At 33.5% G+C, this 13,339-nt stretch overlaps 2 protein-coding genes across 2 annotated transcripts in view; one reads left to right on the plus strand and one right to left on the minus strand.

Annotated features, from left to right (window-relative positions):
- LOC143914658 (mitochondrial translation release factor in rescue) overlaps positions 1–13,339 on the minus strand; it is a 164,096-nt gene that overhangs the window by 6,884 nt on the left and 143,873 nt on the right. The gene's annotated exons all lie outside the window — the stretch shown is intronic.
- Positions 3,484–4,853, plus strand: LOC143914396 (protein takeout-like). The gene is made up of 5 exons (XM_077434605.1): positions 3,484–3,679; positions 3,804–4,062; positions 4,147–4,289; positions 4,370–4,475; positions 4,558–4,853. Exons 1-5 carry the CDS (start codon positions 3,613–3,615, stop codon positions 4,757–4,759), a joined length of 777 nt encoding a protein of 258 aa, XP_077290731.1. The 5' UTR covers positions 3,484–3,612; the 3' UTR covers positions 4,760–4,853.

Consider the following 13,339-nt stretch of genomic DNA (forward strand, 5'->3'; position numbering starts at 1 on the left):
TTATTTACATTTATTTATTTACACAACATCTATGGTCAAATTGATTAACAGCCACAGAAACATCTACGGACAAATTTGCAGCATTTATACGAAATCAATAATATACAGCGAAAATCGAGATGTGATAGGACAGTGTTGCCAATTTGTTGTAACCGTTTCAATGAAAGCAGATAAATTGGTGAGCTCTGATAGGAAACAATCGACTTTGGAGCCACATATCCAAGATCTGGCCAGCAATACACACCAGGGAAAGAACCCGTAACTACACAATTGAAAACATTATATGATTACCATCAGGGCCGGCTCAGCAGACTAGGCACGTGTCTAGGGCACCATAGACAAGGGGCGCTTCAAGGCGCCCCCATTTTTTATATTTTTGATTATTAAATTGAAAAAATAAAAAAAATAATTTGGCCTTCTTTGTACTTACAAAGCATTCCATATTCAACTTAATTTTTCTACTCGAAGTATCAATACCGATTGTAAAATATTATAATTTACGCTCTAGATAATCTACGCTCCCTTGGGGAGCGTAGATTATCAGATATTATTTTAACATATTTATCTGGTAACCTGCGCTCATCATTACTTTCTTAATTTGAATGTGATGAATGAGTGGAATCTTAATCTACTCTCTTCCATTTGGGCCTCACTGTGATTTTATTTTTATTTATATTTTGTTTTATTTTATTTTACTTTTTCTTTCTCCTTTGTATATTTTTATATACTATTTTAATTTTGTTCAGTGTAAACAAAGAATGGGATTTATGGATTTTATTTTTGATTTTTACACTTTTGTTATTTTTTTTCTATCTGAATGATGTATTATTTTCCTTTTGTTACTTTTTTTTATTATTTTATTTTACCATGTTTTCTGCTTTTGCTTTTTTCCTTTATTTACAGTTTACTTGTTTTTATATTTTTTTCAAATGTAGGCCATTGTGGCGCATTAGGTTCTTCCTGTGATGCTACAATGGTCCAAAACTATTAAATAAATTAATTAATAATTTATGAGGAACGCGGGAAGTTGACTGTCAAATATCAACGAATCACGAATAAAACAACAAACTGTCGTCGGTACAAGCGGTAGTTTGGAATTGTGTTTTATATAAAATACCGTTGAGACATATGTATGTATATATAAATATATAATATATCAGGGATAAATTTGCTTCACGAAATAAAATATCTTAACCAACCATATTCGAAAAAAGACATGTCACTATAAATTTCTTCAATTCATTGTTGAATATAAATTAATGTCTTCATTACTGAATTTGTTCATGGTTATCCGTATTTTATTTATCTTTATATATGAAACGTGCCTATTTTGAATAAAAACTTTTAATTTAATTATTTGTAATTTTCTTAATATATTTTTCTTCAACATAAAATTTCAAGAACTTTCATGAAATTTACTGTTGAAAAATTTAAGGGGGGGGGCTCTGAAACTTGTTGAATAATACTGCATTAACTGTTATGTATTATTCAACTGTTATACATAAACTGGTTGTCGCCTATGTAGTCTTGCATATTGAATATGTATTGACCAGTAATTATGTAAATGCATAACATCATCATCATCATCATCATTTACAGCCATTCGCCATCCACTGCTGGATGAAGGCCTCTCCAACACGCTTCCACTCGTCTCTGTTTTGCGCAACACTCATCCATCTCATTCCGCACATTTTCCTAATTTCGTTCACCCATCTTCCTTGCGGTCTTCCTTTTACTCTTTTGCCTTCTCTCGGGTACCATTCAAGCACTTCTTTTGTCCACCTTTCGTCCATCCTCCTAGCTACGTGACCCGCCCATTGCCATTTCAATCTCTTCACTCTATCCACTATGTCCACTACCCTTGTCATATTTCTCACCCACGTGTTCCGCTTCCTGTCTTTCCTCGTTATGCCAAGCATACAGCGTTCCATACTTCTTTGAGTGCATTGGATTTTATTTTGCATCTTGGCGTTCAGTGTCCAAGTTTCACATCCATACGTCATCACTGGCAAAACGCATTGATCAAAGATCCTTTTCTTCAGGCAGAGTGGCATTTTTGATTTAAAAACAGCATTCATCCGTCCAAATGCACTCCACCCTAATTTCATACGTCTCTTTATCTCTTCATTTTTACTACCAGACATGTCAATTATTTGACCTAAATATAAATAATTATTTACTACTTCTACTGGTTTATCATCTAAGGGGATGCTATCAGGCATGCAATAACTATTGAACATTAGTTTAGTCTTATCTACGTTAATTTTTAATCCTACTTTTCTACTTTCCCTGTCCAGCTGTGTTAGTCTGATAAGTAGGTCAGCTGAATCACGAGCTACTAAAACTATATCGTCTGCGAACCGAAGGTGACTCAAAAAGCGACCATTGATGCTTACTCCGGCTGTATCCCAATCCAATTTCCTGAAAACTCCCTCAAGCACCGCATTGAATAACTTGGGCGAGATTGTATCTCCTTGTCTTACTCCTTTTCCTATGCTAAATCTATCTGTACCTGAAAAAATTTTAACCGAAGCTGTGGCATTCTTATATATTGCAGCTAACAGTCCCACATAGGGTTCCGGCACTCCCTGTGTTTTTAGAGCGTTAAGTACTGCATTATGACTAACTGTATCGAAGGCTTTCTCATAATCGACGAAACCTAGGCACAATGGCCGTTGATATTCGTTGGCGCGCTCGATTAGTTCGCCAACTACTTGGAGGTGGTCCATTGTGCTGAAATTTGCCCTAAACCCTGCCTGCTCTATAGGTTGGTTCTCGTCGAGGATATTCTTCAGCCTTTCTGTAATAACCTTCGTGAAGAGCTTGTAGACCGCTGAAAGTAGACTAATGGGTCGGTAGTTCTTGATATCGCTTTTGTCGCCTTTTTTGTGTATTAAAATGATAGTTGCGTTATTCCATCCTTCTGGTATAACTTGGTTCTGGATGCATTTGCTGAAAAGCCTAGCTAAGATATTAATTAGGGGGGGGCCGCCACATTTTAGTAAGTCAATGGGAATATTATCTTCCCCTGGGGTTTTACCGTTCTTTGCAGTTTTTAGCGCGGCCTCTACTTCGCTAGGCAATACTGCAGGAACCCTTTGGCCGTGTGTCGATTCCAGAGCGGGGAATTGGCCGTTGTCGTTCTCGTATAGTTTTGCATAGAACGTGTAAACTCTGTCTATGATTTCTTCTCTATTCCTAATTATTACTCCGCTCTCTGATCTGATTGCGATCATTTGGTTTTTGCCTAAGAAAAGATCCTGTTTGCACTTTTTCAGGCTACGGTTATTCTTAATGGAATGCATAACATATGAAAATAAAAATAGGATCTAATAACCAAAACTGGAATTTTTAGCAGTTTAAACAAAATAAACATAAGTTTTTGTCAATAAATCCATTGGGACCATCTGCCGCTCGAACTTCCACAGTTGGTCGACTTCTATACTAATGACCATCGTCTCGGTAAAAATCACCGTAATTGTCACGAGAGACAAGAGCCAATGTCAACGGTGTTGTACAAACGTAATATAAAAATGACATCTTGACCATATCGGCCATCATTCAACCACTGTCCACCAAACGAGACGAGGTGGGTAGAAACAAAAACGCAATATGAAGATCGCCATGGTAGCACTGCTCTGTCTGAGTACTTTGTATGAAACAAATGCGGTAAAATTACGTAAGATCGAAACTTTTTAATTATTTTATGAACAAATTCTACGGTGTTAATACATATATATATATATATATATATATATATATATATGTACATATGTATGTAATCCGTGCGTTAAAATTTGCAGCCAGTTCGTTTTCAAGATGCAAAGTTTCACCGGAGCTGGACAACAAGCCGAACGAGTGCTTGAGGAAAGCCTTAGAGGATGCTATGATCAAACTTTCCAACGACATGGGAAATTCAGAATTAGGTGTCTTGGATCTGGATCCTCTCAAGATCAACAAGGTTGTAATAGAAAAGGGAGAAACGAGCCCCGTCGCTATAAGATTGGAATACACCGACAACGATCTGACGGGTCTCAGCAAATCCCAAATTAAATCAGTCACGTTAGTTTTTTTGGATCGTTGAATCTTCGTCATATAATAAAATTACTATAGTTGAGGCCATTATTATGTGTATAATGTTTTCAGTGGCAAACTTTCAAGTGCGAAACAATTTGAAATGGTGATTACTAACTACTTGGAAGAGGTTGTTTTGAAAGGTCCGTACACTGTAAACGGAAAAGTGCTCATTTTGCCAATTCAAGGTATTGGTCAAAGTGTAATGGGATTAGGTATTTATTATTTCAATCAACATCGATGTAATTAAACTTGATTCACAAACATGTCTGATTTATTATAATACTTTATACAGAACAGTTAACATCAAAGCTCACAATCAAAGGTGAACCACAAATGAAAAATGGAAAAGAATACTTAAAAATCACCAGCTTAAATCTAAATATGACAGACGTTGGCAGGTAAGAGTCATCACTATTTGAGCTTCCTTTTATTTTATATTAATTTTGTCAGTATTTTATTTAATCAAAAAATAAAATTCAGATTGAGAATGAGCATGTCTGACTTGTTCAACGGAGATATAGCTCTCGGCGACAACATGAACAAATTCTTAAACGAAAATTGGCAAGACATCTACAATGAATTGAGACCATCCATCGAAGGAGCTTTCGGAGCTATCTTCGAAATATACGCCAAAAGAATTCTAGAAAGAGTACAATTCAAGAACATATTCTTGTTGGACTAAATTTCAAAAGTGTTCGGGTTGTGTTTACTATACCAAATTTTGTAGTGTAATTTTTAAATGTTAAACAATAAACTATTGGATATTTTACATTCGTGAATATTTCTCTTATATAATAAATAACACATATTATATAAAAAAAAAACATATGTACATATATTATGAATTAAATTATCCTTCAAATTTTCGCATAATATGTACATATGTACGTATAGATTAGCCTATGCACACATATTGTCGCATAAAAAAATGATGTTAAAAATCACATAATATGTTTGTAGATTTGTATGCATATCCGAGAAAATTGATTAAAGGGACCACATTTTTACATGCCGCATCCTATATCTATTTAATATCAAATTTTCCAATTAAAAATGACACATAATTTAACACTTAAAAATCACTCCATAAAAAAATGCGGATAACATTATTTACAATGTATGCAAAGTTCAAAAACTACCCTAACAACAGTCATTGTAATGTCGGCCATGCGAAGCACGATCATTTTAATGACTCGTCGCAACATACATACATACATATATACATATATATAGATTAATTAAAACGCGAATTGAATTGAGTTTAAATCGACCGCAAATCATGCTCGACGTATACAGGTCATCGAATACCGATCGACAGTTCCTATAATATACATACATACATACGTACTTACATAAGTATGCTCATACATATGTACATATATATCTAACGGTTGATACGGTGTCGATGCCTCGAAGTTTGCGTTTTTAAATACGTTTCGATAACGTAATCAATAATATTTGCGGAAGACGGGGTGTGAATTGAAACATTAATTAATGTGACACTGATTGAACATCTGGTTCACCTTCGACACTGAACAAGTTCACCTGCTAGTTATGCAAAAAACGAACTGTAACAGCTGTACAATTAAATAGTCCCATAAATCGTGTGCGAGACAGTCAGGAATAATATGTAAATTTAATTAACAATACCTACAATTTATGGACATATATTCATAATTTATTTTCCTAGTACACCTATTAACAGAAGAAACTATTATCGCAAACTGCATTATTAACGTATCAAATTGCACAGGTGACATTGTAACATTGTTTTATAATATGTACTTAATTAAATTCAATTAATTCAACAATCAGCATTTTAATTCAATAATTACCATTTTAAATCCATAATTTTAATATCATAATAAAAACTGCGCAGAATAACAAGTGTTTGACTAACCAAATCGATTAATGAATTAATAATTTCCAAACTTAAAATTGAATACAAAAAAAAAAAAAAAATATTCACAAATCGATCGTGAAGTGCAATAGAACAACAGGTGCAATTTTGTTGCTTCGAGAAAATCGATTTTGAAGTTTTGAAGATTTTTGAACTTTAGTATGCAATTTTTTTTTTTTTGAGAAAAGAAAGGTTGTTTTTAATATTTTTTATTAAAAAAAACATCGTAAAGCCTTATTTTAGATATTTAGAGATATGAAACATATGGGTATTTTTGCGTTCTTATACCAAAATTGCCAGTTTTGCACTTCATGGTCGGTATGTACAAGATAGTAATTTCAATTTTCACTGTTAGATGTCTCTATAACATTTTATTTATTTAAACACTTACATGTCTAATGCTTAAATGATTTAAATAAATATAATATAAAAATATAAAAATTATTTTTACAAACTTCCTTTATTAATTATTTATTTTTTGGCGAAAAAAATAGTATTACAAAAAAAACGAGTCCTAGTTCAATGGAACAGAATAAATTAATATTTTACCAATAGATGTCTCATTGTTTCATTTCACATTTTCTTAATTGAGAGACTTATTGAGGAAAAGTCCAAAATTAAAATTATATTAAAAATATTTTTAATCGCAAGAATCTGAATAATTAACCCTTCACCTATTTCAACTAAATTCGCGTATTCCAAAAACTCATTTGTTACATTTTGAAATATGTACACCAGTTATGAAAATGACTGCAATACATTAAATATTTCCATTATAATTATACATCTATTGTACCCTTAATATATATATTACAATTGTTCCACCTTCGCATTCAAGGTCTCACGACAAAAGTTTTAAAAAAATATCGCCCTTCAACACATCGCGAAGCAGTGAAACGACCCTTATTCGGTTCAAGTACAAAACCCACCGAATAGAATTCACTCACACATCAATAATTCAATTACGATTGACAATATATATTGTATGTACATTACATAGTCATATCGGGTCAAAATCTAACCTTTGTACACACTCACACCATCGTCCGACGGAGAGAATTTTAATTTAACGAGATCGCAATCGTCAACCTTCGCCGCAATACAGACGACCTTAATAAAACAAATCGCGATTTTAAAGCCAAAACAATAAAGGTCGCACACCAATTGTTTAATTGTCGCGTAGAGAAATCTCCAATTCTATGACCCGAACGTGACCTTTGCGTCGGATGCTGCGTTCGCATTGAGGACATCTCTCACAATTGTCGAGAGCATATAATATACATAATAATGGGTATGTACAAATGTATATTAAGTTTCTGTCGTGAAGTCCTGTGCACTGTTTTTAAATTGACGAATCCGCCCACGCCTAAGACTGTCTAAAATTACCAGACATTGAACCGAGGACGACCCAATGAACTCGGCGATTATTTTATGTTAGGATATTGTGACACTTCCTTCGATTGATTGTACGCGTAGACGTCGTTTACGAAACCTTGAACCTATTGTGAAGCCCTTTTTGTGGCACAAGTTCACCGTTTACGGACCTCGAATTTATTCTGCAACGTCCGAAAAGAATCGCTTTCGATTAATATGTTATGTGCAAGCTTTATTGAAGGCCAATGCCGATTTTTGTTTCTAATTTTTTTTTAATGGTACATAAGCTTGCATTTTTACATACATATGTACCTCTTCTTAGCTTGTTATACACGGATTGATGAAAGAGACGTTATATCCTTGATTAGTCACTTTTTGGTGACCAATCCTTCTTAATCCTTCATTCCTTCTTAGCCCATGGAATTAAGAATCTCAGTTCAGGCAGCAGTATAAAGGTCTGTTCATACCTATCCAGCACGCCCCGTATCCTGCAGGTGTCATGCAAGTGCGGATAGTATTCTTCGGTACATTATATGGACGTATTCATACTCCATTCGCGCATGCGCATTTGCGCATTCATGCGCGTCCATATAGAATGTACTAAAGAATACTGTCCGTACTTGCAGGATACTTGCAGGATTCGGGTCGTGCTGGATAGGTATGAACAGACCTTAATTCGGTGGTTGCGTTAATCCTGACCACCGAGAGGCACCCGGATTCAAGCCCTGAGTTGACCTAGATTTTAATCAGAAGTATTTATGTATAATATTTATATTTACCGCTGGTAAGGCTTGGATATTTGCGACTCCAAGTCGATCGTTTCCTATTAGAGTTTACCAATTTATCTGATTTCATTGTTGAAAACGGTTTCCCATCAAATTGGCAAAACCATCCTACCAACTATGTCACCACTATGTATTTGAATATGATTGAAAAATTTATAATCTATAAATTTATAAATGTATAAGTTTAATACCATAGATGTCACTCAGTGACGACCTGTAATGGAATCGTGGAAAAATATAAATATAAATAAAAATAAAAATGAGAATAAAAAAATATAAATAATCCAACCAACAATGCATCTCTACAAGTTTTTATAAATATTGCAATAGAATTTGAACTACGACCAAACAACATCTTGCAGTTATTCTGACGTAAGCTTTATAAACTTCCATTATAAACCATATATCAATCAAACCAACAAATAATTTTTAGTACTATGCGAAGTGAGTGTACATGGGTTATCAAAATTAAGACATCAACAATATAAATAGTCCATATTTTAAGAATTCATTATGCAATATGATGACACGCCACACCTTCAAATAATCAAAGTTTCCAAAATAAGATTGAACCAGTGGAAACGAATTACATACAAATATACCAGCAATTAGAGAAAACTACAACCAGATACAAAAATTTAAAGATTAGATAGATAATGTTACACTGCAATAAAAAACTCACTGGATCAAATCAAATATACAACGATAACTATCAGTTTGGCATACGTACATATTTCATTATATATGTATGTACATATTTTATTTTTACATAGATATATACCAGGAAGGCTTGACAGGAAGACCCCATTGCGCCTTCCTAGACAATTAATTACAAACAATACAGCATTTTTATTACATAAATCGCGTATTTCGAGAAGCTGAAGAACACGACATCAAAAATTAATTAATTAATCCATATATGTACTTATATGTATATGACTAAAACCATAACCGGTTGGGTACACATAAATATGCATATTATACTTTCAACAGCACCGGGCGATCTATTATACATACATATATTGAGACAATTGTAGAATAATTTATTCTTCAAATGAAGTGGGACGAGTCTGAGATCATCTCCACTGTCGACCGTTGAATTGAAAAATTAACAAAATAAATAACAAAAACGGGGGCAAATCCGCATGAAGAGGGCGGCAATTAAATGACCAAAATGTGTTACATGTCCAGCGGCAATTAGTTCACGGTTCTTGAAAAAAAATTTAAAAAGTGGTGGTCTTTCCTTGAGATGTTATTATGGACGAAAAGCGTCCGACTCGTAGAAGGGTGACCCACATGGACGAGGGTCGCTTCAATAGTGCAGTCACAATTGTTTTTTTGGGTCTGCGCTTTTTTTTTATTATTTACGTAGTATAATTTTTTCGCACACTTTTGACCCACTTTCGGGATGATAGTGGTCAGGGTAAGCTCAAGGCTTTCAAGGTCCGCAGCGGAAGGGTGCGGTCAGTATAGGGGTACCTTAATCACTCTGAATACCTACCTACTCCTTACGATGACGATGCGCAAAAGCAATCATTTAATAAATTGATTGCCTGTTATATGAAATCTAAAAAGTCTAATTTTGAACCTTGCCAAGACTGCGCCAAAATATATAATATTAAATTAGATATAAGTACTCCTTAAACTTCAAATATATTGCCCCACTACACATATTTCAAGCCATAGTAATTGAATAAATTCAATAAAAATCAAACACTGTTCTTACTCTCATTTTTGTATCCGAACCAAAAATAATGCCAAATTAGTTTATAAAATTCGTTCCGTTTTACGTTTTACAATTTACATATTTTATTTTATTTTACGTAGGCCAGGAAGGCCTAATAGGTAAACTCCAATCCATAGAGGCTTAAATTTATTTTTGTACATAAATCAAATTCAGATACTGGAAACATAGTGGGTAGGATGGTTTTTGCCAATTTCATGGAGGAACCGTTTCAACAATGAAATAAGATAAATTGGTAAACTCTGATAGGTAATCATCGACTTGGAGTCAAAAATATCCAAGTCTGACCAGCATTATCAAAGATTAGCATGGGATCGAACCTGGTGACATCTCGGTGCTTAACATAAACTGTTGATTAATGTAGACTCCGGTTGTCAAGAGACATAGGCATTAGAGTAAAATGAGACTCGTTGAGGGTTTTAAACATTGTTTACTAGGCGGAGCGCCGCAACGATCAAAATCGTTTGGCGCGTAACATGTAAATATGTACTAGATGACAACTCAACCATTCTTCAGCTCATGCGTGCCAACCTAATCATTCATACATGCATTCTTCTAGGCTAGAAAACTAAATCCCATTCATATATTACAGCTATAAATCAATCAATGCTAAAGTATACGACATACTGTTGACACCTATGTAAATCCAAAATGAAATTATATTCAGAGAGTAACAACATTTTAATTGATTTAGTGATTCCGATACCGTTACAGCCGGTTTTTGAACAAAATTCAACATTCGGTACTACCGGCATTACAAAATAGACTAGTAGTAGTAGTACCAAAATATATTAATTTAGATTTTATGTCAGTTGAATTGTTTTGAATTGGATTGGTCAAAGAATGAGTTGATTTTTGACCTAATATTTAAAATAGCCGTGTATCATAAATTTAAAATAAAAAATAAAGCATGCTTAAAATAACGTACTTATTCCTGAGATTATTTCCAAATACATATAAAAATGACGAGCGTCGCCTTCTGATTTTTTCGATATCTTATATTTTTCATTTGATAATTATTTGAATACATACATGTAATATGCATTTAAAAATTAAAACCATAAAGTGTTGGATTGAAATAATTATATTGATGAGTAATTAATTAATTAAATTGTATTGCGCCAGTTGCTTAAATATATCAATACCGGTAGAAACTGGCCCTACCGGTACATTTTTGTTAATACCAGTTGTGACAAATTTCGGTATTTGTGAAATCCTAAAACACAGTGTTGTAATTTTATCGCACTTTTATGACTTCATTTTCAGAATTGTGGTTTTAAATTTTACGATTCGAAATGGTTCTAAGAAATAATTTGAAAATATTGTTTTTAACCAATGCTGGATTTACGCGCTTTAAAATTATTTAGAATGAAGATAAATGTATGTATGTATATTTCACAATGAAATATAATACACCTTATATTTATATAGTGGTTACTGATATTAGAACAATTGAGCTGTACGTATAATATAATACTAATATACAGCGATAGCCAGACAACACACCAATTTAATCAGATAAAAAAGTAATTTCTACCCATGAACGATATTCTAAAGATCGTGCGTGTTATCCAAGTGACCCTCACACACATATACGACTATAATTTTAAGGGGTTAGTGTGCTAAACAATGGCCGAACTCGACGCCACCGTCAGTTACTATCCGACGCTCGAAACCGTAACACCTTACCCTATATAAAATGCACTGTGCTTCGTCATAGCCGTGGAAATTCATCAGTGGAAAATCCTAACACATTTCCTCAAATGAAAATCAGCTAACGAAAGAGTGCAGTTTTTGTTTTGTGCAAGCATGTGACAGTTGTTGTGACATATTACAATATCACACTACCAGTTGGCGATTGTGTGGATTTCGATTGAACAAGCATTTGTAACTATAGTAATAAATTCATGAAGATGCGTCAAGAAGAAGTTGTGACGAGGGAGCATCTGGTTCTGAGAACCGGTGGATTGATGCTGCCTCCCGTCGTGTAAGATATTTCAATTATAAATGTTTTATAAACCTTAAAACGACTTACAATTGGGATGATTCGTTGGTGAAAGCGTTCGCTGTTTGTTCGTTGCTATCCGAATATTTAAATCGGTTTAATAAAACAAAATAACATTCAAATAAAAACACTTTTGTTTTATGTTCCATTTAAATTCAATGATTTTAAATTACAACACTGAATGATTGATTATTTAATTGCAAATGTAATTAATTATACTCTTCCGGAACGGGTAGACTTTGTATGACTTTTGAATTGATTCATCATAAATGACTTATTCTCTCATCATTTCTGAAAATTCTTTTATGAAATATTGCACGAAATATCCTTGAAAGATTAAATCGAATGTGTAATGGCGTATGAATATTCTGAAAAAAAATCTGAAATTCTTCAGTACACATTACTAAACCATAATTACACGATAGTTCTAGCAACACCGTGTTGAGTCAACGTCAAAAAAAAATGGAATAATCGATTCGAAATGTATAATATACTACACAATTTGTATTTATAAGTGTGACATTAGAATAGTCCTCACTATAAAGAATCATTTTTATTTATATACATATATAGAAAATAGGTCTACGTGACGAACCAGAATGTTAAATTACAGAAAACACATATATCGGAAGGCAAAGATCGAAAATCGAAAGATCTTAAGTGTTTCAATATAAAAAAATCGATGACTTCTGAAACGCCACATCCGTATATTCCATAACATATATAATCAGAGTATAAAAGTTTATAGAAAATTTCATTTTAAAATATCAAAACTTACTAAAGTATCTAGTTATCAAAACTTACTAAAGTAACTAGTTAGTATATGTATGTATAATCCACCTAACCGTCATTTGAGGGCAACCGTTGATTCTTAAACTGTTTGATTGCATCTCAAATAATATAAGACTAATCAAAACTTGCTCCAAAATTATATATGATGATTGAACACGACAGAACACTCGTCAACGAATTCGTTAAACGACGCTTAAGTGTGATCTTTTTCGGAAAAATGGCTGACGACACGCAAACACGAAACGCTTAATTGAAATGCATATTTTAAGTATGATAACTATTTACTATACGAATGGTGTTCATATCGGATCATTCTTTCACTTAAGAAACGTACAATACCGAAGTGTCGTATTTTTGGAATTTATGCAAATTTTCAAGTTGGAGCTTCCCAATATCAAGTGGGTCAAGTATCCATTACGAATATTTTGGCAATTCTTTCGAATTCGTACTGAACTTTTCTTTGTATAGTTTTCTTTCTGACCGGCACTAATCGCCACCGGTCACCGTCGCGTGCGACCCACTTCATATACAAATTTTCTTTTAAATATTTATGTCGTTAAGGGTGCTTTTTTTTCATATATAGTAGGCGCCATAAACCCAATGGCATAAAGGAGTGCACTGCAATTTTCCGCGTGAAACATGTAATCGTCCACGACAGATTT

This window comes from Arctopsyche grandis, chromosome 7, assembly GCF_051622035.1.
Source record: "Arctopsyche grandis isolate Sample6627 chromosome 7, ASM5162203v2, whole genome shotgun sequence".
Lineage (NCBI taxonomy): Eukaryota > Metazoa > Arthropoda > Insecta > Trichoptera > Hydropsychidae > Arctopsyche > Arctopsyche grandis.